Genomic DNA, 26450 nt, shown 5'->3' with positions numbered 1-26450 from the left:
TATAACACGTCTATGAAGATTAACCAATTGTGTGTACAATATACGTAGCTCTGTGACAGTAACATTCATATAATTTGGATGCGGTGTAAAACCAGCCAAAACAGGCCAGGTGGCTCCACTGACAGACAAGGGGCCCATTCGAACAAAAGAGAAAGGGCACCAATAAACCAAGTGGCATGCTCCCAGGATGTCAACGGAACTTCAATTAATGCATACAGCCTATACACTGCCGGAAGAGCAGCAGCCGTGTAAGTGTGAAAAGTATTATCATTCGCACTCACCGCAGGAAAAGTAACCCAAAAATAGAAAAATTCAAAGTGGTATGCAGGATCGGCCTCAACCCAGAAAAAAAAGGTTTGCCCCTACATTGGCTCCGCGTTGAGTCAATAACGTCATAACTGCAACGCAATTAGGAGCCGCAATAGCGACTGGTTGTGCCATGTTTATAAAGATAGGAACAAGTAAAACAACAGTGCAAAACTAGGTTCACAATACCTTTTAAAATTCAAGCTTGAAAAACCTATAGAAATAGGGGTACCCTACAAATACAGGAGGCTAAGCCACCCCCCCCCCACACCCCCCCCCCACCACGGACGTCTCCGGGAACTGGTGAGAGGGTATTGTAGACATTCACAAGCAAAACTCAGGGGTCTCGTGAAGAAGTACCAGACCAAACGATGGCGGCACCATGCTACAGGGTTTCTGTCCAAAAACAGAACTATGTGCAGGATTATGGGACCTTGGTGTATAGGGACTGCGTCTTCCTACCGCTTTAGTACCCATGAGCCCAGGACCGACTAGCTATAGTGTCTAACTTGTTCTCCTACTCACTCACAGAGAAACAAACGATTAGACACCCCATAACACAACCCTACCAGATCTCTCAAGAATCGCGGTGTAAAAAGGCACACCCTTTCGCTCGCACTCTTGTACTTGTCCACAATAAGATCTGACAGACAGGAAACAGTTTCAAATATTTATTTTAACTATGATGCCCTAACATGCAGTATACGTGCCACAACAAGCAGGAAAATGCATAGTACAAATACAGTCAGCATAGTAGCTAGTCCTTAAATCATAAAGGTAGATGTCATCCTGAAAAGACAATAGAGCCTAACCTCACCACCCTTGCTAAGAAGCATTATTATTATATATTAGAAGATCTCTGGGCTTTGTCAGCAGATCCCAAACCTTAGCCTATAGATGGTAGATCTACATCATCGGTGCGGTCTCGCTCTTCTCCCTGGAAAGGTCCCTCTCCAAGTGTGTGCGCTACATATTTGTGTATTCAAATAAAACCAAAGTACGTTGTCCAAACAACATCTGCATGGGTATGTTTTGTCTAAGGCCTAAGGCCTGGCCAGAACAAAATAACAAGGGGCATTGTTGTTTGACTTTGCCCACAATGTTCAGTCAAAATCCCAGCAACCTGCAGTGAGTGAACACAGCAACAAGTTCTCATGTGAAAACATCCATAGAAGTTATTGCAAAAATAAAGTTGTATAGTAACGTGCGCAAAGCAGCAAGCTAGCTGCAGCGTGCTCCTGCTAACTTAGCAAAAATGACAATGTCCCCATGTGACACCAGACAGCACAACATCGATGCTGCGGACCAGAGACATGATTCTCCTCTCCTGCTGCTGAGCCAAGCTCGAGCAGGGGAAGGCAGAACAATAGGTATCCTGACACAGGGAGGTGTGACCACCTCCCAGACAGGGTTTACTGTATTGGGGCCAGGTGGGAGCGCTTGTCAGCGCCACTCAAGTCTGCTTGAAGGGCACACTTGGTGCCTGTTCACCACACAGGAACCTTCTGAGGCCTGTGGGCATCCAAGACACCTGAAGGAATCTCGCTTGAAATGAAGGAGTTGCTTACCTGCATCGGCAGGCACCGCAACTAAGCCGACAGGTCTCCTGATCCTGGGCTCCCACCGACTCCTAACAGGTCAAAAACACAGGTGGTGGTTCTCCACATCCCTCGAGGCCTGCCCTGTCCTCTCACCAAGTTTGAGGCCAGTATCCCTCATCGGAGCCGTATGAACTGAAACCCTTTGAACTGCATCGACTTGCAGTTGCAAATGTTGGTTGGCTTCCTTCCACCAAGATCTTCGGGCTCCAAGTATCCCCAACCTCAAGCATCTCCACTGACCAAGATCTTCGACCTCACCGCATCCCTTTGCACTGTGGGTCTGCGTCTTTGGTGAGCTGCTCAAGGTCCCTTTTGAGACTCTAGTGCCTCCGGCCTGTGGGTCATCTTTGAATTCTTTGGGCTCCCCTGATTGCTCGGGACCTGCCCTGACTTACCTGCTTGTGGTGAGTCTCCTGGACTTTGCTGGTCCCGACATGGAACCATCAATTTCCACGTTGGTTTCAGTTGCCAAGGCCTGTTGGCACTCCCGCCGGACACCGACCCCTCAACTGTCAACATCCGACGAGGGACATCTCGTGGACGGCTCCTGGTCTTCCACAGCGTGGCCTGGTCGACACAGATGCAGTTTCAAGCTCACCGTCAGCTCTCCTGCAACACTCGACATCGGTGGGCATTCGTCTTCCGTGCCTCCTGGTCACTCCTGAGTGGCATAGACTCTGTCCTCTCTGCTTGCAGGTACTTCACATCTTGAATCCACCTTTCGGACACTTTCACATTTTCCAGCAGCAGCATCTTTCTGATGTCCTCCATTGAGTTTGATGGCGGTTTCTGACGCCACTTCACACCTATGCACCAGCTTCCGTTGTGTAGGTATCCTGGTTCCCAAGGTATCTACAGGTGTCATGGCTCTTCAACCTTCTGTCTTCCACAGGGTTCCTTCAGGGGTCCTTCTTTAAAATTGCAACCGCGACTTACCCATTGACTTGCATTGATCTCGCAGTCGTGTTCCCACTCTGCACACGGTCACCGTGGGGATCCTGGTTACTTACCTTGGGTGGTTCCTTGGGTCCCTGGCACTTCTACGTCTTCTGGGTATAGTCTTGACTTGAGTCTTGCTCCATATACCACTATTTTAGGATGTGGTTTGGTCTCCCCTTGGGGACCACTGTGTATTTTGTGCTACTTACCTGTTTATATTGAAAAGTATTGTGTGCCATGTGTATATCTCTTGCTAGGAGATATCTGTATTTGTGAGTGTCTTATAATAAATACATATTTTTTATAAATACACTGTGTGGTTCTTTTTCACCTAATCTATACCTACAAGATTATGTTCTGGTAAAATACGCTGTTTTACACTCCTTCTGGACTAAGCCTAAGCCTGAAGGCTGCTCTCCACAGCTACCACTTAGAGAGCTTTCTAAGGTTGTCTAAGACCACTAAAATCACCATATGGGTTGTCTGGATTGGTGCAAGGTGCCCACTTACATAAGTGTACACCATATACCAAGCCAGCTTATCACACCTATGAAGAAGTACACTGAAGCGCTGCAAAAGCAAATACTGAAGGAGAGCAACTGACTTGGCACCAGCCCTGCTGGTCTGTCTTCTGTTCCACCAAAGTCGACTCGTCTGGCAAGCTGTCATGCCTCCAAATCCTGTGACAACTGCCTGCCTTCAATAAAGACTCAAGGACTTCCATGGAGCAGCCGAGCTGCTCTCCTGCAGGTACCTAAAGAGGAATCAAGAGGACTTCGGAACCGCCAAAACCCGATGCAGCTAAGCACCACTGCACCCAAGCCCCCAGCCCAAGACGAAGTGGGTCAATGGTGTCAGCTTGGTCCCCATGCCCTCAAGAGACAAAGTCTACTGTGGTTTCACCCCTTGTGATCTCTTTGACGCCACCTGCAGCCTCTGTGTGCAGGACCCCTTAAATGTGAGCACTCACGGACGAAGAAACCCGACACGTCAAAAGACCCTCAGCACCTGGACGCACTGGCTTGAGGAAAAGAGAACCACCAGTGTCCCCACGTTCCCTAGCATCACAAGACTTGAACCCTTTGGTTGGTTCAGCTCGACTGGCCTCTCAGTCCAAACCTGCAGACAGATCTCCATTGACTAACATTGAGCACCCAACGCTGTTTTGCCTCACTGCACCCGACAACCCTAGAGCCGCTGGAGGGCACCTGCTGGTGCTGCCTTGGACCTTGCCTCATACTCACTTTAAGACTAAGAGATCGATCTTTCAAGTCGCTGTACTGTACCTGAATGCCATACTTGTTCTTTCTCCCATAGGATAACATTGCAGTTTCTGAAAAACGCACTAAGTGTCGAGTTTTTAAAGTATTTCTCTTGCAAAACATACTCACCTGATAGTATTGATTCTGGTGCCTAAACATATATAAAGATGTGTTATTTTTATAAATTGGTGTGGGTAGGAAAGTAGGATCTGCTTTCATGGTCACCCCCACTTTTTGCTGGTGTCATTATGTTTTCCTGACTAGTCTGACTGAGATCCTGCTAATCAGGACCTCAGTCTCTGTGCTTCTTCCCTAAATTGGACATGGTGAGTACTTAGACACACCCCAGATTGGCTACTGGTATACCCTTGTAAGTCCCTAGTATATGATACTAACGTACTCAGGGCATAGGTACACCAGGGGTCTACCATGGGCTGCAGCATGTATTATGCACACCCATGAGAGACCACTCAAATTGTGACTACAGGCCTGCCATTGCAGCCTGCGTAAGCTGGTGCTAGCACCACTTACGACAGATATAAGTTTCCTTATATCTGAGGTCACTGCACTTAAAACGTATAAGTCACCTCTAAGGTAGGCTTTTCAATCCTGAAGGCAGGGTGCTCGGTTCTGAATGTGAGGGAGTCCCTGCATGAGCAGGACACCCCTAACAACCTTCAGAGACCATTTTCCAGCGTTGTAAGTGCATCAGCCTTTACGACATATAGAGTGGCCATGTGTCACTATGTGATGACCATCTCTAAACAGCCTGTAACAAACCCTCTAATGTTTGGTATCAAACGTGTTGGAATGGTGTGGGAGGTATGATTCCATACACTGTAAAGGTATTAAGGGAGGTCCTCAGCTCTCCAGGTACCAGTCTTCCAGAACGGGACAGCAAGCTAAGGCTGCTGCCGGCCAGAGACATTTCCGCCCTCCTGCTGCCGAGCCAAGCTCGAGCAGGGGAAGGCAGAACAATAAGTCACCACCTCCCAGACAGGGTTTAGTGTATTGGGCCGGGTGGGAGTGCTTTCCAGCACCAATGAGACTGCTTGAAGGGCACATTTAGTGCCCTCCTTGCATACTCCAGTTCAAACTAGTTCAGGGAGCCGTTGGCTCCCGCCCTGGCTCGAAACTGGACAAAGGACATGGGAGTATCCTCCCCACTGTTTAGCCCTTCCTTTGGGAGGGACCCCTTTATCGTCCCAACCCTTTCCTAAGGGTACTAACGAGCTTACCTCTGGGTGAGTCCCTAGATTCGTCATGGGACAAGATTCAGATCACATACCACTTCAACTTCGACCGTCTGGACACTCTGGACTTCGCTGGACCTCGCTTTGGGAACCAAGACTGCACCGGGGAAGATTCCTGCTGCTCCTGGTCTCCTTGTCCTGCTGGTCTTCTGCAACGTCTGTGCCCATGCTCCATACAGTTTCTTCACTGGGCCTGTGGACATCCAAGACACTCAAAGGAATCTCCCTTGGAGTGAAGGAGTCATTCCCCTGCATTTGCAGGTACCGGAATGCAGCTGACCGGTCTGCTGATGCTGGGCTCCCACAGACTCCAAAAAGCTCAGCAGCACAGGTGGTGGTTCTGCAACGCCCTAGAGGCCTGCACTGCCTTCATACAGAGTTTCAGGCCAGTATCCCTCGTCGGAACCGCTGGAACAGAACCCCTGTGTACCACGTTGACTTGCCGTTGCCAAAGCTTGTTGACTCTTTCCTCCAGAGATCTTAGGACTTCAAGAAGCTCCAACCTTAAGCAACTCCTGCAGCCAAGATCTTCGCCATCACCACTTCCTCTGCACCATGGGCCTTCTTCATCGGTGAGCTGCTTGAGGTCCTCTTGCGACTTCTGTGCCTTCCGGCCGTGGGTCCTCTTGAGGGTCTTCTTTGGCTTCAGTGGGCTCTCCCGCTTGCTCGGGCCTGCTCTGACTTGCCTGCACCTTGCTGGTCCCAACACAGCACTTTTTTAGGCGACTACTTTGTTTACTGCTGCCAAGGCTTGATGGTACACCTGCCGGACAGAGAGCCCTTGGCCATCGACATCTGACATGGGACAGCTTGAAATTCATCATTGCAGAGGCATACGGCTCTGTCTCCAGTGCGCATAGGTACTGCTGAGAAATTTCCAGATCAAGTCTGACGCCTGGGGAGTATTCAGAAGTTAAGGAATCTGCGGCTAGACTGTGCCTCTACCAGATATTACGCTACCAGAGGTAAGTAACTTGTAGGTTTGCTATTAAACATCTCGTCTCAATAAATCTTTACTGATGCCATTATCAGATTTATTGTGATATGCACCCAGGTGGCACCTGGGTGAAGCTGGCTTTTTATAGGATAAACCAAAATGAGGTATATTGTGCCAAGAGTCCAGGTATTCCCATACGAGTGGACAGAGGCTTGCTCTAGCGATCCCAAGTTGCTTTTCTAGTGGGTAGCATGGTTGAGTAGTCATAGGCGTATCAGAGAGGAGTGTTAGACATCCGGAAACGTACACAATAGGCAATAAGTGATGCACACAGCTCATCAAGGAGATCCACACTGTGAGAGGCTGGCTTAGTATATGGTGCTTATTTATGTAAGTGTAGCACCCTGCACTAATCCAGACAACCATTATGGTAATTTTAGTGGTTTTAGACAACCTTAGAAAGCTCTCTAAGTGGTAGCTGTAGACAGCAGCCTTCTGGCTTAGTCCAGAAGGTGTGTAAAGTAGCTTGTTTTACCAGCACATAATCTTATTGGTCAAGATTAAGTGAAAAAGAACCACATAGTGTATTTATAAAAATAGGTATTTACTATAAGACACTCACTAACACATAAAGATATACTTTGCAATAAAAACTGGTAAGTAGCACGAATACACAGTGGTCGCCAGGGGGAGATCAAACCATATACTAAAATAGTGGTAGGCGAACCACGACTCAAGTCAAGACTATACCCAGAAGACGTAGAAATGCCAGGAATCCAGGGAACCATCCGAGGTAAGTAACCAGGAACCCCAAGGAGGATTCTTCCCAGTGGACCCTGAAGAAATCCCGTGGAAGACAGAAGGTTGTAGAGCCACCCCACCTGTGGATACCCTAGGAACCAGGATACCTACACCAGGGAAGCCGGGTGCATAGGTGTGAAGTGGCGTCAGAAACCGCCGTTGAACTCAATGGAGGACTTCAGGAAGATGCCGCTGCTGGCGAAGGTGAAAGTGTCCGGTGGAACCCAAAGGTGGATTCAAGTGAGAAGTACCTGCAAACAGAGGGGACAGAGTCTATGCCACTCATGAGTGATCCGGAGGCACGTAACACGAATGTCCACCATTGTTGGGTGTTGCGGAGAGATGACGGTGACCTTGGAGCTGAAGCTGTGAGGACCAGGCGACGCTGTGGAAGACCAGGAACTGTTCACGAGCTGTCCCACGTCGGATGTCGAAAGTTGAGGGGTTGGTGTCCGTTGGGAGCACCAACAAGCCTTGGTAAATGCAAACAACATGGAAAGCGAAGAAGCTGCAGTGTGGGAGCCAGCAAGGTCCAGGTGACTCACCACAAGCAGGGAAGTCAGGGCAGGCCCAAGTAATCAGGAGAGCCCGCAGAAATCAACGAGGACCCACAGGCCAGAGGCACTGGAGTTGCAAGAGGACCTCAAGCAGCTCACCAAAGATGTAGGCCCAAGGTGCAAGTGAAGTGAAGCGTGAGGACGAAGATCTTGGTTACAGGAGATGCTTGAGGTTGGGGCTACTTGGAGCCTGAAGTTCTTGGAGGAAGGAAGCCAACACGCCTTTGCAATGCAGTGCACAGGGGTTGGGTTCCTGCAGCTCCGATGAGGGATACTGGCCTCAAACTCTGTGACAGGGCAGGCCTCGAGGGATGTGAAGAACCACCGACTGTTTTGCTGAGATTTCGGAGTTCGACAGAGCCCAGGATCGGCAGACCTGTCGGCTTAGTTGTGGTGCCTGCAGATGCAGGGGAGTGACTCAGGGGTCTTGGATGTCCACAGGCCTTGGAAGGTTCCTGTATGGAGCACAGGCACTGAAGTTGCAGCAGACGAGCAGGGCGACAAGACAAGGAGCAGCAGGAGTCTTCCTAGTTGCAGTCTTGAGGCTCAGAACAAAGTCCCGAGTGCACAGACGGTCGAAGAAGTGGTGTCTTGAAATGAACCTTGTTCCACGACGAATCTAGGGACCTACCTACAGGTAAGCCTTAAGTACCCTAAGGAAAGGATTGGGACAATTCAGGGTTCCCTTCCAAGGTAGGGGTCAGACAGTGGGGAGGATACTCCCATGTCCTTTGTCCAGTTTCTTTCCAGAGCAGGAGCAAACAGCTCCCTGAGCTGGTTTGAACAGGACTATGCAAAGAAGGCACCAAATGTGCCCCTCAAGCAGACTGAGTGGTGCTGGCAAATGCTCCCATCCGGCCCTAGTGCACTCAACCCTGTCTAGGAGGTGGTCACCAGTCCCGGTGACAGGATACCTATTGTTTTCCCTTCCCGAGCTTGGCTCAGCAGCAGGAGGGCAGAATTGTGCCTCTGGTCGGCAGCAGCCATGTAGTGCTGCCCGGGTCTAGAAGACTGGAACCGGGAGCACTTAGGGCCTCCCGGAAGAGGTTTACAATGCATGGAATCACACCTACCACACCGTGTACGGTGTGGGGATATGATTCCAACATGTTTGAGACCTAACATGAAGAACAAGTTACTTACCTTCGGTAACAATATATCTGTAAGAAACATTAGTTATAGATTCCTTACCTTAGAATTACCCCAAGACACCAGACTGGATCCGGAAAGTTTTTTCGTCAGCAGTACCTCTGCGCGTCGGAAGGTGGCGTCGTTGGAGTCATGGACTCCAGGATGACCTCGCGGTAGCTACTTAGACGCAGCCCTCACGCTCTGTACACGATTTTTCGCGCCAGAAACTCAGACCCATGCAAGACACTGACCACTGGTGCACAAAAATAGGGCCCTGAAAGGATGTCCTTAACCATAGAAATCAGTTCGCAGAACGGGGATGATGGGCGGGGTGGTAAGGAATCTATAACTAACTCATGTTTCTTACAGATATATCATTACCGAAGGCAAGTAACTTGTTCATCTGAAAGAAACACGTTAGTCATAGATAATTCCTTACCTTAGAATAGGTACCCCAGCAATGCCAACCCCGGTGGTGGGTCTGCAAGCCAAGATCACACCAGAAAATCCTGGAGAACATGACGGACAAATAAGCCGTCACTCTGAACTTGGCTGTCCAAACAGTAGTGTTTCGTAAACGTGTGCAGTGATGCCCACGTAGCTGCCTGACAGATGTCCTGTAGAGAAACTCCTTGTCCCAAGGCAGTAGTGGCTGCCGTCGCCATGGTGGAATGGGCGCGTAGCCCCACAGGAGGCTCCTTCTTAGCCAGAGAATAGCATGATTTAATACACAAAAGACCCATCGAGAAATGGTTCGCTTGTGTATGGCCCGATCTTTCTTGGCGCCCATGTAATCAACAAAGAGTTGGTCATCCACCCGGAAGTGTTTTGCGCGATCCAGATGGAACGAAAGCGCACGTTTTGGGTCCATACGGTGGAGCCTCTCTTCGTCTTTCAAAGGATGTGGAGGCGGAAAGAAGGTGGGCAAAGTGATGGTCTGCCCGATGTGAAAGACAGTGACAACCTTAGGAAGGAAGGATGGACGAGTCCTGAGAACTACCTTGTCCTGATGGACAGACAGGAAAGGAGACTTGGAGGAAAGAGCCTGGAGCTCACTCACTCCTCTGGCAGATGTGATGGCTACCAGGAAGGCAGTTTTAAGTGTCAGAAGCCTCAAAGGACAGTTGTGAAGCGGCTCAAAGGGAGTGCACATTAAATAGGTTGAGACTAGATTCGAGTCCCACTGAGGCATAACAAAGGGAATAGGAGGAAAGAGATGAGTTATGCCTTTCAAGAAACGATTGACAACCGGGGACTTGAAAAGAGAAGGCTGATCTGGAAGCCGAAGGAAGGCAGAGACAGCCGAAAGATAGCCCTTGATAGTGCCCAGAGCAGAGCCCGGCTGGCCCAAAGGGAGAAGAAACAAGAGAACCATAGAAAGAAAGGCAGAAAGGGTATCCACAGCCTTTGCTGTGCACCATGCCACAAACCTGTTCCACTGGCAGGCGTATACCGTTTTACTGGAGGGATGCCTGTCTCCAAGATTACAATGCAAACTTCGGGAGGCAGGTCAAAAGACATCAACTGCCACCGCCCAATCTCCACACAAGGAGGTGGAGGCTGGACAGGTTCGGGTGGAGGACCATCCCCTGCTGCTGCGACAGAAGATCCTCCCGAAGAGGCAGATGGGTCGGAGGATCGATAGCCATGTTGAGCAGCTACCAGACTCTTCGTGCCCAATCCGGAGCCACAAGGATGACTTGGGTGTGAGAAGTTGGCCTGATGTATGATGTCACTAGTTCTAGTGTACACCTTATATCAGTCCAAATACCCTTATGGTGATTGGTTGTAAAGTCAACCTTATAGACCAGCTAGTGGTAGCATGGACAAGAGCAGTCTTAGGCTAAACTCTGAATGGCATGTGAAGCCAGCTGTGATACCATATATAATCCCTTGAATACCAAATGAAAGGACACCACAACAGATATATATATAAAATAAAGTGTATTTATTCTAGTCAAACCCTCAGCACTCTTTATGAGATTAGAGGTAAGTACAACACAGTCTTATTTAAGCATACATTAAGTCACACAGGTAAGTAATACAGTTAGGCCCTAGGGGCCACGCAAATCATATACTAAGTGGTATAAGGACCACTGTCACGGAAATAGGATAGGCCTAGGCCTAGGGAATCGCTGGGGCTACACTACACTAGCAACAGTTAGGAAGTGGGAGGCCCACGGGATTCAGGTGCAGAGTGGAAACACTCACGCGTAATGCGTAAAAGTCGATAGAATCACTAGCAGTTAGAAATAAGCAGTTTTAGGACAATTCTGGTATAGCTAGAAAGTCGAGGCTCGGAAACTAGACCCTAGGATAGTCAATACCCTTGTGAGCACCGAAGTACCCAAGTTACCTAGCCCACAGGCTGCGGGTGCATAGGTGTGAACTTGCGTCGGGTTTCGTCGTGGACTTCTATGGATGCCTGAAGGAAAGTTGCTGACAGGCAGTCAGTGAAGAGTGTCCGGTGGATCCCAAGGCTGGGATCAAGAAGAGAGGAGACCTGCAAGCAGAAGGGACAGAGTCAAGGTCACTAGCCAGTGACCACGTGGAACCAGGAAGGAACCAGGCGATGTCGTGAAGATTGCAGGTGAAGGTGAAGCTTGTCGCTGCAGCCACGAGGACCAGGGAACGTCGAGGACGACCAGGACCAGGAGGCAAGCTGTCCCACGAAGGCTCTTGCTGTCGGCGGCGTCGAAGTTGGACTAGGACTCACCAAGCCTTGGCAAGCGGAACCCACGAAGAACGGAGGACTTGCTTCTGGTGCAGACCAGGAAGGTCTGGGGTGCTTCTCTTTTGCAAGGAAGCGGGAGCCAGTCTGGAGGAGCCAAACCAGCGGTGAAGATTTCTGGATGCGTCGTCACAAAGGCCACTAGCCAACGGGCAAGCAACCGGACAGACGCGGCAAGCAGGAAAATGCAGAAGGGCCCCAAGCAGGACTCGTGGAGTGTGGGGGGCTGATCTTCGGTGCAGATGGTGCTTGGGGTTGGGGCTTCTCAATCCCCGGTGCACAACTTCGAGAGTGCTTCAGAAGCTGCGCTGGAAGATACTAGCCACTTTTCCCAGCTAGCTGGTCCCACGTCCCTCGTCGCCTCCACAGATCTCAGCTCGGCTGTGGATGTGGATCAGGGTCGGAGAAGTCTGGAAGTCAAGGCTCTGGTCGGGCTCTGCAGTCGGTCCCTCGTAGAACTTCAGCAAAGCAAAGGGTAGTCTCTTGATGGTGCCTGTTTGCACAGGGTAGCCACTCCTTGGCCACAAGGGAGATTCTTCAGTCTTCTTCTTTCGTCAAATGTCGAAGGTCCAAAGTTTCTGTTCAAGTTGCAGGTTCAGGATAATCTAATCTCCTGGGGCCCAGCTACCACTCTTATACTAATCTGGGGGGCTGGGTTACCTGCTAGGTCACGCCTTATGGGTGGGACCTGGGAGGGGGGTGGTTACACCCCCTTCCCTTTGTCCAGTTTCGCGCCAGGACTGGGGCTGGAGTGCCCCAGTACCGGTTTGAACTGGACTATGCATGGGACACCTTGTGTGCCCCAGGCATGTCTCATTCCTTTCAGCCCTCCCTGCCCCAATACACTAAAGTCTGTCTGGGGAGGTGCTAGCACCTCCCCAAGTAGGAAACCTATTGTCCAAGCCTCCCTTGCCGGGATCACTCCCAGCAGCAGGAGGTCAGACTTGTGTCTGTGGCAGCAGCATCCATTTTGTGATGCTGTGGCTTTGGTGAGAGTTAAACAGCAATATAGGATTTTAACATGTCTCTCCCTCTAGAATAATATCCTCATCACCAGAAATGGTATGGGGGTATTATTCCAAAGTGTTAGACACCTTACACAACATGTTTTGATAAAGCCCAACCATAGTTACCATAACCGTTTAAGATTATAAGGCACTTTAAGAGTATATGGTAGGCTATATCATAGAACAGCTATAAGGACATGATTCTGAAAGCTGCAGACAGGCTTGTAGGAGAGTAGGGTCTGCAATCCTATGATCACCCAGATTTTTTGCTTTTGCTTCATTGGTTTACGACTTTCCCTGGCTGCGGGCCTGCCAATCAGACCCACAGCCTAGCTGTTCTCTCTCGAAATTAACACACATGTACATTAGGTGCATCCACTAATTGGAACTGGGCCGCCTTATCAGTCCCTGTATCAGCATACCACAGGTATCCAGGGCATCGGTGTACCCAGGGCCTACCAGGGGCTGCAGCATGTATTGTGCCACCCCTGGATGGCCACCCAAATCTGACACAACTGGCTGCACGACAGCTGGGGCAAGGTGGTGTAATCACCCGTTGCTGTAGGTGTAGTATTCCTATACCTAACCCTAAAATGGACGCATGGATTCCTGTCAGTCACTCCTATGGCAGGCCTTATCAAACCTGAAGGCAGAGTGCTGGGAATCATGTGAGATGGTGCTCTGGCGCGAGCTGAGCCCGTCGACGGCTTGCGGAACCAAATCCTAATAGCCGTTCCATGGTGACGCGGGCCAACTCCTTTAAAATGCATTATAACCCTCGCGGTTATTTGCTAACTTTGGCATCGCCTCACCTACACATGTCGAGTAAGGTGTCATACGAATTGGAATACGAACCCCTCGCCAATTCTGGCGACGGGGTTAGCATTCCCCCCTTTTAGAGGGGCACGACATGGAAGTAACCTTGAACCCCGGTTAAAAGTTGACTCAAGCCTCAGCATCACAAAATGGATGCTGCCACCAGACACAAGTCTGACCTCCTGCTGCTGGGAGACCTTCCAGCGAGGGGAGCTTGGACAAAGGGTTTCCTGTCAAGGGCGGTGTTAGCACCATCCCAGACAGGGTTTGTGTATCCCAGGTAGGCAGGGCTGAAAGGAAGGTGATTGCAAGTGGCACCCCGGTGCTCACTGTGCATAGCCCAGCTCAAACCAGTTTCGGGGGCACACCAGCCCCTGAGCTGGGGCGAAGCCGGACAAAGGATAGGGGTGTAACCACCCCCCTCCTGGTCCCACCCATAGGTAGGACCTAGTCACGGGCCAGCCCCTTTTTCCTAGAATAAAGGTGGGAGCGGGTCCCCTTCCCAAATTGGATAATTCTGAATCTTGAACTACTTTCCACGAAAGGAACTCTTGACTATTTCTGAAGACTCTCCCTTGTGGCTAAGGAGTAGCCACCCTGCACCAGCAGGCACCACCTAAGCGCTTGCGGGTTGCTGTACGTCTCTCCCACGGATCAAGACTGCCCAGCTCGACGAGACCCGGGTTCCCTGCCATCTCTGACCTCTACCTACATCATCAGCCCAGCTGAGATTCGTAGGTGTGACGAGACCTGCGGGACCGGCCATCTTCAGAACCTGCACGACGCTTATCTAGCACGCCCACCGAGGGACCCTCGAGTGAGTGCACCTAGGGTTTGAGAAGCCCTAACCCTGAGCGGCTCCAGCACCGAAGTCTGCCTCCCCAGCATCCACGAGATCTGCGTGGGGGCCCTTCTGCTTCTTGCTGCTCACCGCGTTGTCCGACCACTCGCCGACCGGCTGGTGGCCCTTTTCACGACGCACCACGACAGACTTTCATCACTGGTCTGGTTGCTCCAGACTGGCTCTTGCTCCCCTTCAACAGAGGAGTACCTCGGACCCTCCTGGTCCACTCCCGACGCCATCTTGACTCCACCGCGTGGGTTTGCCACTGCCAAGACCTGCTGCCCCATTCCTGGGCCCAGCATCATCGACAGCAGACACCTTCGTGGGACAGCTCGCCCTCCATCCTGGTCGCCGCCGCGCCTCCTGGTCCGAGGAACAGCCGAGTCCGACGTCATCCACTCACCTGGTCGAGGTGACTTCAGCCGGTACCTTCCTGGTACCCACACGATCGCTGGCTAGCGGTTGAGAACTGAGTCCCCTCTGCTTTCAGGTTTTCTTCATCACCGTTCCAGGCTTGGATCTCTCTGAACATCAACACTGGTCGCCTGCCAGCAACTTCTTCTTTCAGGCTCCTGAGACTACAAGGAGGACTCCCGACATCTTGCTGAACCCCACGCAGCCGCAGCCTCTGGGCTAGGTAACTCGAGCATCTCGGTGCTCCATCGTAGGTTCGCTCTACAAGTGTCCAGTTCCTTTTTCGTTTAGTCCCACTGATCGGATTCCTCCGGAATCAGTGACTTTAAACTATCTAACCTTTCCCATTCCACTTGCAGTGTATATGGTTTCGTGCCCTCCAGGCACTTGTGTAAATTGTGCAACCAGAAGTATTTTCATAAGAGTTTTGTAGTGTGCTTAGCTCCCTGACTCATAAAGAGCCAGGGTAGTCTTGTTATAAATAAATATCCTTTATTTTCATAACAACTTGTGTGGTGTCCTTTCACATGGTGTTCAAGGGGTATATGTGATGGTAAACAGCTGGCTTAACACACCCTCTAGAGTTTAGCCCGAAGACTGCTCTTGTCCACGCTACTAGGATAGCTGGTCTATACGGTTGACTTACAACCAATCATCAATAAGGGTCGTTTGGAATGATACACAGTGATCACTAGAATAGTGAGCACTACATATCAGGCCAACTTCTCACAAGGCTCAGCTCATGCTAGAGCACCATCTCACATGTTACCAAGCACTCTGCCTCCAGGATCGTTAAGGCCTGCCATAGGAGTGACTGATAGGTACACATGTGTCTATATATAAGGGTAGATATAGGCATACTATATCTAAGCAAGGGGTGATTACACGACCTTGCCCCAGCTGAGTGATCAGCCAGTTGTGTCTGATTGGAAGGCCAGACCAGGGGTGGCATAATACATGCTGCAGCCCCTGGGAGGCCTAGGGTACACCTATGCCCTGGGTACCTAGGGTACACTGTACAGGGTCCAATAAGGTGATCCTTACCAATTGGGAATGTACCTAGGGTACATGGAGTCCATTTTAAAGAGAGAGCAGACTGCCTGAGACCCTGAATGGCAGGATCTCAGGCCAAATAAGTCGAAAAACCAGCTAGACACTAGGCAAAAAGTTGGGGGTAACCATAGTCAGATATCCACCGTCCTACATTGGGCCCAGTCACACCAACATCTTCAGCACTCTGCGCAGAAGTGGTATAGGCGGAAAGGCGTACAACAGACCACAACTTGACTCCCGATGAAAAGTGTTGCCTAACGAGTGCAGCCTTGAAAATTCCAACGCGCAGAATTGCTGACATTGCGCGTTCTCTTCGGTGGCGAATAGATCTAACCAAGGCTCTCCACACTGTCGAAAGAGACCTTGCACCACCTCCGATTGAAGACACCATTCGTGATCCATCATGAACCTGCGGATGAGTTAGTCTGCCGTGGCGTTCAGGGAACCCGCCAGGTGTTGACCAACCAGGGATATGCCCTGATGTTCCAGCCATGTCCAGAGGCGCAGGGCCTCCTAACATAGGGTCCATGACCCCACTCCGCCCCGTTTGTTGCAGTAGCACATGGCTGTGGTGTTGTCCATGGACACCTGCACTACACTTTCCCGGACAGAAGGAATGAATGCTTTGAGTGCAAGACGAATCGCCCAAAGCTCCAAAAGGTTGATGTGGAGCCCAGACTCCGCCTGAGACCAGAGGCCTCTGATCTCCGCCTCTCCCATGTGGCCGCCCCATCTCAGAAGGGATGCGTCCGTCACCACTGTGTGCTCTGGTTGGGGAAGGGAGAGGGATATGCCGTTGACCCAATCCTGGTTCGTGAGTCACCACTGCAACTGTCGAGCAGTGCCCTCCGGGATATGGGCCAGATTCCCCTGATGCTGCGCCCACTGGAACTTCAGGTCCCACTGCAGAGCCCGCATATGCCACCTGGCATGATCGACCAGCAGGATGCAGGAGGCCATGAGGCCCAGCAGCCTCATGGTCATCCGGACGAAACCCGGGATAGAGGCTGAAAGATCGGAATCATAGCCCGAATATCTCACACTCCCTGTTCGAGAGGATAAACCTGAAACCGTGTCGTGTCCAGAACCGCTCCGATGAAAAGGAGCTTCTGAGAGGAATACAGGTGCGACTTCGGCATATTGATGGAGAACCCCAGCGAATGCAGAAGGTCGGCCATAGTCTGGAGGTGGGAGACGACTGCCTGGGGCGAGCCTGCCTTCAACAGCCAGTCGTCGAGATAGGGGAAGACTGAAACCCCTGATCTGCGCAGATGAGCTGCAACCACCGCCATCACTTTTGTGAACACCCGAGGGGCGCTGGTAAGGCCAAAGGGGAGCACGGTGAACTGAAAATGCTCGTGGCCCATCATGAACCGAAGGTAGCGTCTGCAAGTCCAAAGTCACCATCCAGTCTCCAGGGAAGAGGGCAGACAGGACCTGAGCCAACATGAGCATTTTGAACTTCTCCTTCTGGAGGAAGCAGTTTAGGGCCCTGCGGTCCTGGATAGGACGCATGCCTTTGTCGTTGTTGAGCACCAGAAAGTAGCGGGAATAGCAACCACGACCTACTTCTGGCGCAAGGACCCCTTTGATAGCTTCCTTGGCCAAGAGAGATGAAACTTCCTGGCGAAGAAGCGCCAAATGATCCTCACACATGCGGTTGAAAGACCGTGGCATGGCAGGAGGGTTAGTCTTGAAGGGGAGGGAGTAGCCTATTTGGACTATCTGCAAAACCCACCTGTCTGACGTGATGGTTTGCCAGCGGGGGAGAAAATGGCGAATCCTGCCACCCATGGGTCTAAAAGGTCAGTCTAGAAGGGTTTGGAGGCTGCTGCAGTGGGGGAAAGGGTGGACTGGCCCGCCTGCTGGCTCCCAGACCCGCAAGGTCTTTGGTTACCACGTCTGCAGCCACGCATTGGCTGGGCAGCTTGGGTGGACCGGTGTGTAGACTGGGCCAGACGTTGTGGGGTGCTCCTTACGTAGCCATGAAAGGGGCGAAAGTCAGTCAGTGGTGGATGGGAGGAAGCCGTGAGGTCTAAGGATTTGGCCGTAGCTCAAGAACCCTTAAAGCGGTATAGTGCCGAGTCTGCCTTGTCACCAAAAAGGCAACGGCCATCGAAGGGCATGTCCAGAAGAGTGGCTTGGACATCCCCTGAAAAGCCTGACGTCCTCAACCAGGAGCAGTGCCAGAGGGCTACCGATGTGGCCCAGTGAGTGGGTAGTATCCAGTCCACAGTGAATCGTGAATTTAGCTGCATCTTTCTTTTCTGCCATGGCCTGTGAGAGAATGGCCTGGGAATCCTTCGGGCACTGAGGGAGCACTTGCTCAACCGTATCCCAGATGTTGCCAGAAACTATTCTCTACCCGATAAGAGGAGATTCTAGTGGCACTGTGAGCTAGCTAAAATAGAAAGGCTAACATTCTCGGTGGGGGTGTTCAGAGCCAGTCTGACACCAATTATGTTATCCGAAATGCGCAGATCCTCTATGGTTAATATAGGAACTACACAACAGTAAGTGGTGCTAGCACCAGCTTACACAGGCTGCAATGGCAGGCCTGTAGTTACAGTTTGAGTGTTCTCCCATGGGTGGCATGATACATGCTTAAGCCTACGCCTTAGGTACCTCAGTACTATATACAAGGGACTTATAAGGGACTTATAAGGGTACACCAGTATCCAATCTGGGATGTACCTAAGCACTTACCATACCAATTTAGTGGAGAAAGCACAGAGACTGGGGTCCTGATTAGCAGGGTCCCAGTCAGACTAGTCAGAAACAGCATAGCACCAGGCAAAACGTGGGGGTAACCTTAAAAGCAGATCCTACTTTCCTACAGTACCTGTGTAACTCGTAGTGACCAGTGTTCAGTACATACTTTTAACATGACTCCCTGACCACTTGCAATGCCCTAAAAATGAAACTAGGCATCACAGGGGCATATCTGCTCATGCAGATATGCCCTCACATGAAATTATAATGCACCCTGCCTTAGTGCTGTCAAAGCCTGCTGTAGGGGTGACTTATATGTAAGCCATGCAATGTATTTGGGCATAGAATACATGGAGTGAGCAATGCCGTGTTTTCGGAAAAGCTTGCACCCGTTCACGCATTCTGCATTCTGCAGTGACAGTCTGCATGTAGTTTTTGTGTGGGTCTCATTAGGTGGTATAATACATGCTGCACCCTTATGGACCCTCTTCAGTACCCATGCCCTGGGTACCATCTGCACCATTTATCAGGGACTTACAAGGTTGCTAAAAGTCCTGGTTATCTGGGTTACAATTTAGCATGCCATTTTTAGGGGAAAGAACACTGGCAGTGGAGCCTGGTTAGCAGGCTTCAGTGCACTGTCAGAGTTGAAACCAGCATCCAGTAGTTCAAATGGGGAATAAGGGGGGAGTACATCTGCAAAGAGAAGTCCAGCTTCCTACACATACTGCTGCAAGGAATTTGTCTTAAGAAACAATAACACATCACAAAATGTTTTTTTGAAGCTGTAACAAACTCCTCAATTGAAGACTATATGCAACATTAACAAATTAGTATTTTACAAATAAGATAAACGTATGTTGAATAATATTATTTTTCAATGTAAATTGTGACTTACTGGATATTCAACAAGGTCAACGGGGTGTCTGAATGGCTCTGAATCCTCACACTGGAATATGAAATTTATAAGTTCCTTACATTGTATCTTCCAAGCACTTGGATCACAGTTGACATCTACATTAGGTTTTTTTCTTTTCACTAACTGCTTCTATGAAGGAAACAAAAAGAAAGCACGCACTATTGTTAATATGGAGAAAAAAAATTGAATATGCTACTTACCAGTATGCATCTGTTCTTGGCATGTAGGGCTGCTGACATTCATATCTGTGCATAGATCGCCGCCTAGTGTTGGGTCCGGATGTTTGCACGTTGTTGTCCTGGAAGAGTCTTCGAAGTATCCTGAGATAGGTGACTCCTCCCCTGGAGCACAGTGCGCATTGGCATCCTCTCCATCCTCAGATTGTTTTTCGCCATTGTGGCAGTGATGGAGTAGATACAGAAAGTGATGACCATGCTATACAGTAATTCTGAGAGCTGCAGCTGCTACAGGCGCCGGGGAGGAGGGTGGGCGATATGAATGTCAGCAGCCCTACATGCCAAGAACAGATGCATACTGGTAAGTAGCATATTCAGTTCGAGGCATGTGGGCTGCTGAATTCATATCTGTGCATAAAATACATAGCAGTACCTCCTATTAGCGGCGGCTACCAGTGTCAGCTGCAGCAGTCTGAAAAAGAGTTTTGAGAACAGCCTGTCCTACAGCTGCCTGCTGTTTCGAGTGTACATCTACACAATAGTGTTTAATAAATGTATGTATAGTGTACCATGTGGCTGCTCTACATATATCCTGTAAAGGAATGTTTCCCAGGAAAGCCATGGAGGCCCCCAACTTACGTGTTGAGTGGGCTCGTGGGGGGATCGTTAATGTGCGTTTAGCCTTTTGATAGCAAATTTGAATACATTTAACGATCCATCTGGCTATACCTGCTTTGGAGATGGTGTTGCCTTTGTGTTGTGGAGAAAAGGCAACGAAAAGTTGTTTTGTCTTCCTAAAGTGTTTAGTTCTGTCTATATAGTACATGAGGGCTCTTTTGACATCTAGTGTATGGAGCATTCTTTCAGCGACATTTGTTGGATTCTGAAAGAAAACAGGCAGTTCAATAGTTTGATTCATGTGGAACTGCAATATTACTTTAGGCATGAATTTGGGGTTGGTGCGTATAACAACCCTGTTTGCGTGAACCTGCATGAATGGCTCTTGAATGGTCAGTGCCCGGAGTTCACTAACTCTTCTTAACGAAGTGATTGCCACTAGGAAAGCTACTTTCCAGGTGAGGAATTGAATCTCACATGAGTGGAGCGGTTCGAAGGGTGGACCCATCAGTCGGGTGAGGACCAAGTTGAGGTTCCACACCGGTGCTGGTGGGTGTCTTGGGGGAATCACTCTTTTAAGTCCCTCCAAGAAAGCTTTGATGGCAGGCACCTGGAATAAAGAGAGGTGCTGCCTGTTTTGGAGATAGGCTGCTATTGCGGTCAAATGGATACGTATTGAGGTATATGCCAGATTGCATCGGTATAGGTGTAAGAGGTAACAGATTATGTTTTGAATGGAGGCGTCTAGCGGGTTAATGTCATTGTTGTTGCAATAAATGACAAACCTCTTCCATTTGGCTGCATAGCAAGCTCTGGTAGCGGGTCTCCTAGCTTCCTTAATGATCTCCATACAGTCAGGTGGCAGGTTTAGGTAGCCAAACTCTAGGACTTCAGGAGCCAGATTGCCAGGTTCAGCTGTTGCGGATCTGGGTGCTGAATGTTTCCATGGTTCTGCGTCAAAAGCGCGGGTTTGATCCGCAGCCTCTGATGCGGCACCACGGAAAGTTCCAGGAAGGTGGTGTACCATGGCTGGCGTGCCCATGTTGGAGCAACCAGGATGAGTGTCAGTGAGTGCTGTCGCAGTTTGCGTGCCACCAGCGGTATCAACGGCGCTGGGGGAAAAGCGTACGCAAATCTGCCGGACCAGTTCATCCATATCGTATTGCCCTGCGAGTGTGGATGTGGGAACCTGGCGGCAAAGCTTTGGCATTTTGCGTTTTCGCTTGTGGCGAATAGGTCTATCTCTGGATGACCCCACTGTTGGAAGTACGGTTGGAGTACTGACGGGTGTAGCTCCCACTCGTGCATTTGGTGGCTGTGTCTGCTGAGCAGATCCGCCATCTGGTTGTCCTTGCCGGGGAGGTGTTCCGCCATGAGGAATATGTTCCTCTGAATGGCCCACTTCCACATGCTCTGAGCCAGATGAGACAACTGTGGAGAGTGCGTTCCTCCCTGCTTCTGTATGTAGTACATGGCAGTCATGTTGTCCGTCCGGATCAACACGACTTTGTTGCGCAAGTGTACCTTGAATGCTTTCATTGCTAGGAAGATTGCCATCAGTTCGAGAAGGTTGATGTGCATCTTCTTTTGTTGTATTGTCCATAGTCCCTGCACTGTGTAATTGAGTACATGAGCTCCCCATCCCTGGAGAGACGCGCCCGCTGTCAGTGTTATTTGTGGAACAGGCTCCTGGAACGGTCGGCCCTTGAAAAGGTTTTGTGGATTCCACCAATGCAGAGAGTTGTATGCCCGACCGCACACCAACACTAGGTCTTTTAATTGCCCGTGAGCTTGATTCCATTGACGTGCCAAGCACTCCTGAAGCGGGCGCATATGTAGTCTCGCGTGCGGGACTATGAAAATGCAGGAGGCCATCATGCCTATCAACTGCATGAACACTCGCGCAGGAAGGGAGTGTTGGGGTTTGAACTTTGAGATCAGCATTTGCATGCTGTTGATCCTCACTAAATTTGGCTGAGCTGTGGCTGCCAGAGTGTCTATGGTCGCACCTAGGTACTGTTGTACGTGTGCGGGTTGGAGATGTGATTTTGGGTAATTTAGTGAGAATCCCAGACTGTGAAGAAGGTGAATGGTGAGGGACATGTGGCTGGCACATTGCTGGGCTGACTTTGCCTGAACAAGCCAGTCGTCCAGGTAAGGGTAGACGTGAACGTGTTGTCTCCGTAGATGTGCAGCCACTGTAGCTAGGCACTTTGTGAAAACTCTGGGTGCTGTTGTCACGCCGAAGGGGAGGACTTTGAATTGGTAGTGCTGCCCCTGAATAGTGAACCTGAGATATTTTCGGTGTGACGGGTGTATGGGTATGTGGAAATACGCATCTTTGAGGTCTAGCGTGGCTAGGAACTCTCCCTGTCTGAGCAGCGGGAGAACCTGCTGTAAGGTGAGCATGTGGAAATGCTCTGAGAGAATGTAGTGGTTGAGGGGTCTCAGGTCTAGTATAGGTCTGAGTGACCCGTCCTTTTTTGGTATTAAGAAGTACAGAGAGTACACCCCTGTCCCTTGCTGGTGGACGGGCACGACCTTTATTGCGCCTTTTTGCAGCATACTTAGCACTTCCTGCTGTAATAATGCTAAGTGCTCTGAGGACATAGGACGGTGCTTTGGCGGTATTGTGGGTGGAGTGGAGGTTAATTCGAGGCAGTAACCGTGTTGAATAACATCTTTGACCCACCTGTCCGTGGTGATGGTATTCCACGTGGACAGGAACCGCTGGAGTCTTCCCCCGACAGCTGTTATGTGGTCGGGGGGAAGGGAGAGGGCGTCACTGTTTGTTTTTGGGGGAGGACCTGGTGTTGCCGTAACCGCGTCCTCTGCCCTTTGTGCTGGAGCCACGATATCCACCTCGGGTGTTTTTATCGTATGTACTCTGTGTGCCCCCTTTATTGTAGGTTTGCTGTGATCCCTGTCCTCTACCCGCTCCTCTATTTCCGGGGCGACGAAAGGAGCCACTACGAAATGTCTGCGTTTGCAGAGCCCCCATTGACTTTGCAGTGTCTGTGTCTTTTTTGATCTTTCTAGGGTGGTGTCAACCTCTGGTCCGAATAAGTAGTCGGGGTTGACAGGCTGATTGAGGATGTTATTTTGAACCTCAGGTTTGAATCCGGAGATTCGTGCCCAGGCGTGTCGTCGTAGCATGACGCTGGTGTTTATTGCTCTCGCAGCTGTGTCTGCGGCATCCAGTGCACACTTAATGGATGCGTTCGTGAGAAGTTGTCCCTCCCTGATGAGGAGCTCCGCTGCCTCTTTGTACTCGTCTGGTAGATGTTGGAGTAGGGTCTCTAACGTGTCATAGTGTGAGCGATCGTAGCGAGCTAGGAGCGCCTGTGTATTGGCAATGCGCCATATGTTTGCCGCCTGGGCTGCGATCCTCTTGCCGGAGGTCTCCAGCACCTTGGACTCCTTGTCCGGGGAGGAGCATCACCAGTTGTCTGCGAGTGTGCCCGTTTGCGAGCGTTAGCAACTACGATGGAGTCCAGAGGTAACTGGCCTCTAATGTACGTAGGGTCCCCAGGTGCAGGCTTGTATTTTTTCTCGATCCTGGGGTTTATTACCCGTGCCCTGGTCGTTTCCTTGAAAATGTCCTTTGCTGGCTTGAGGACACCTTTTAACATGGGCAGAGTCTTTACAGTCCTCTCTGAGGATGCGAAAGTGTCCACCAAGAAATCGTCCTCGATTGTGTCTGAGTGGAGTTGCACTCCATGATTGGCTGCGGCACGTTCAATGAGGGCGTTGAATGCAGCAGTGTCCTCTGTGGGAGATGTTTTTGCGCCATAAAGCTGCGTGTCCTGGGTATCTGTAGCGGCACCCGGGTCTACAGGGTCATCCCAAGCTTGATCTGGGTCTTGCTGGTCCTCAGGATCCATATCCCTGGGGTAGGTGGTGTCGTCACCCATGTAGCCCTCTATTGCGTCCGTGTCGGAGTGCGCCGGAGAGAAGGACTGTGGATCTGGATAGGGGGTGTGGAGGCGTTCATAAAGGACTGGTTCCGATTCCGCCGGTAGTTTTTGCTTTAGAGGGATTCTGTAAGAGTCCAAAGCGATCTTCCGCTTTCGGAGCAGGAGCCTGCCGGTGTCGGCGTCGATGAAGTGGGAAGGTGATGTCCCAGTAGGAGAGTGTCCAGTAGATGGGGACCTTGTCTGTGTGACACGTGTTCTGATCTCGAATAGTTTTGGCGCCGTGGACGGCGGCAAACCAAAGGTGATGTTGGTTGGTGCCGAAGGTGCCTTTGGAGCCTTTTTCGGCTCGGAGCCCGACGTGGGCTGGAGGGCTGCCTTTTCTCTGATACGTTGCAAGGACGCTGCAACTTGTCGCACCGAGAACGCCGAAGGTTCTTTGGCGCCGAGTGGTTCCGTAGAGGTAGGTGTGGACTTCTTCGGAGCCACAGGGTCATCGAGTCGAGGAGAGGTAGTAGCTGTCGACGGCATCGATGATTGGACCGTAGCCGCTGCTTTTGAGGTGGATTCCGATGGAGCGGCCATTTTAACCTTGGTGGTCGGTGCCGATTGCTTCGGTGCCGGGGGCCGAGGCGCTTTGGTGGTACCGGTGGCCTTTCCCTTTGGATCGGTGCCGACATCCGCTGCAGCGAGTTCAGCGCCGAAGTCCCTTTTGGTGCGGTCGGAGCCGACGGTTTTGGCTGGCGTCGAAGGAGTGGAGGTCTTCGAGCCGACCAGTGTCAGTTTCACTTTCGGTTTCTGTTGAACCGGCGCGACGATTGGTTTCGGTTTCGTTGAAAGGAAACCAGTCTTTTTGGGTAATAATGGCTCTCGCTGGATGTTCGAGGCGGGGCCGAAGAACTGCGGGATTGATCTCGGGTAAGGCCCGAAGGCGATCCCTCGACCGGAGCCGTAGACTGATGCACTTTGATAGCCTCCGTTTGGACGGGTAGGCCCTGCTCGTCACCAGAGCTATATTCTTCGGCCCCGAAGGCCTCATCGTAGTCCCCTACCTCATCATCGGCTTCTTCCCTGTGAAAAAGCTCTTCATCTGCGTCTTCCGATCTGGAATCGTGTTCGGAAGCGGGGCTGGAGTGTATGTTTTCCACGCTTTCAACATCTTCGTCCTCAGTGCTGAAGATGTTGGTCGGGGCCGGTGCCACTTGCTGCGCTTCTAGTCTCGCGGCTCGTCGATTCCGGAGAGTCTTCTTGGATCTGAATCGGGCACAGGCCATACATTTCGATTCGTCGTGATCCGGAGAGAGGCATTTGTTGCACACCGGGTGGACGTCGATATGTGGATATTTCGCGTGGCAAACAGGACACCGTTTGAATGGGGTCCTCGATTCCATCGTCGATGTAAGGTCGATGGTCGGATGAAACGGATCCGAAAAAGTTGTGAAGGTCGCTAAACTAGCAAGTAAACTGTCGATACCGATCGGGAACAGTACCGACGAAAACTAAAGGCCTTTTGGCCTGAAAACTAAATTTTCCTAACTTGAGTCAAGATAAGCACATCCGAACCCAATGGCGGAAAAAAACAATCTGAGGATGGAGAGGATGCCCATGCGCACTGTGGTCCAGGGGAGGAGTCACCTATCTCAGGATACTTCGAAGACTCTTCCAGGACAACAACGTGCAAACATCCGGACCCAACACTAGGCGGCGATCTATGCACACATATGAATTCAGCAGCCCACATGCCTCGAACACTGAGATACATTCATTTATGATGGTCAAGGGAGATTGGCCTCAATAAAGCACGCATGGCCGGAAGAGGTACGCACGCTCCTAAAACACCATAAAGTCAGTTGTCACATAAGTTAGGAACATATAGTTAATCAGAACACAGCATACATCGTGATCATACGCTGGACATCCGGACACGTTACCCACTGGCTGTACAAGAGTTGATCAGAGATTGTCCTAAATATTGCATTTTCTTGTCTATGTCTCAATACTTCACATGAGGATGCTGTTATTTCTTGTAAACTGTACTTGGCGCAAAAAGTTGATATCGTTCAGATACTGTTTTTTACAATTGCGCTTTTTTACCTTTGTTACAAACACATGGAAACCCAGTTCCCCACAAAGGTAAAGAAACTTAATACGTTTTGCCAAGAATGGCACGCACACATGAAGGCAAAACATTTCTTTGGGCTAAGGAGGGATCATTTAACACTAACGAACAAGTTACTTACCTTCGGTAACGATGTATCTGTAAGAAACATTAGTTAGTTAGATTCCTCACCTTAGAATATCCCCAGGCGTCAGGCTGGATCCGGAAGATTTTTCGTCAGCAATACCCCTTGCGCGTCGCTAGGCGTCGTCTGCGGCTCCGCGTCCGTCGTGCACCGGAATGACGTCGTCGGAGTACTTAGACGCCGCCCTCGCGCGCTGACGTCAGTTCTTGTACATAG

At 50.6% G+C, this 26450-nt stretch overlaps 1 protein-coding gene across 3 annotated transcripts in view; it reads right to left on the bottom strand.

Annotated features, from left to right (window-relative positions):
* Positions 1-26450, bottom strand: part of BRWD1 (bromodomain and WD repeat domain containing 1) — a 2304433-nt gene that overhangs the window by 177924 nt on the left and 2100059 nt on the right. For all 3 annotated transcript variants that reach the window (XM_085621250.1, XM_085621251.1, XM_085621252.1), the window contains one exon: positions 19263-19412. In XM_085621250.1, the coding sequence (XP_085477376.1) occupies positions 19263-19412 (150 nt within the window). The remainder of the gene's footprint in view (positions 1-19262; positions 19413-26450) is intronic.

The sequence above is a fragment of the Triturus cristatus genome, chromosome 8, assembly GCF_964204655.1.
Source record: "Triturus cristatus chromosome 8, aTriCri1.1, whole genome shotgun sequence".
NCBI lineage: Eukaryota > Metazoa > Chordata > Amphibia > Caudata > Salamandridae > Triturus > Triturus cristatus.
The sequence above is the reverse complement of the archived record's forward strand: the minus strand, read 5'-3'. Positions and strand labels throughout refer to the sequence as shown.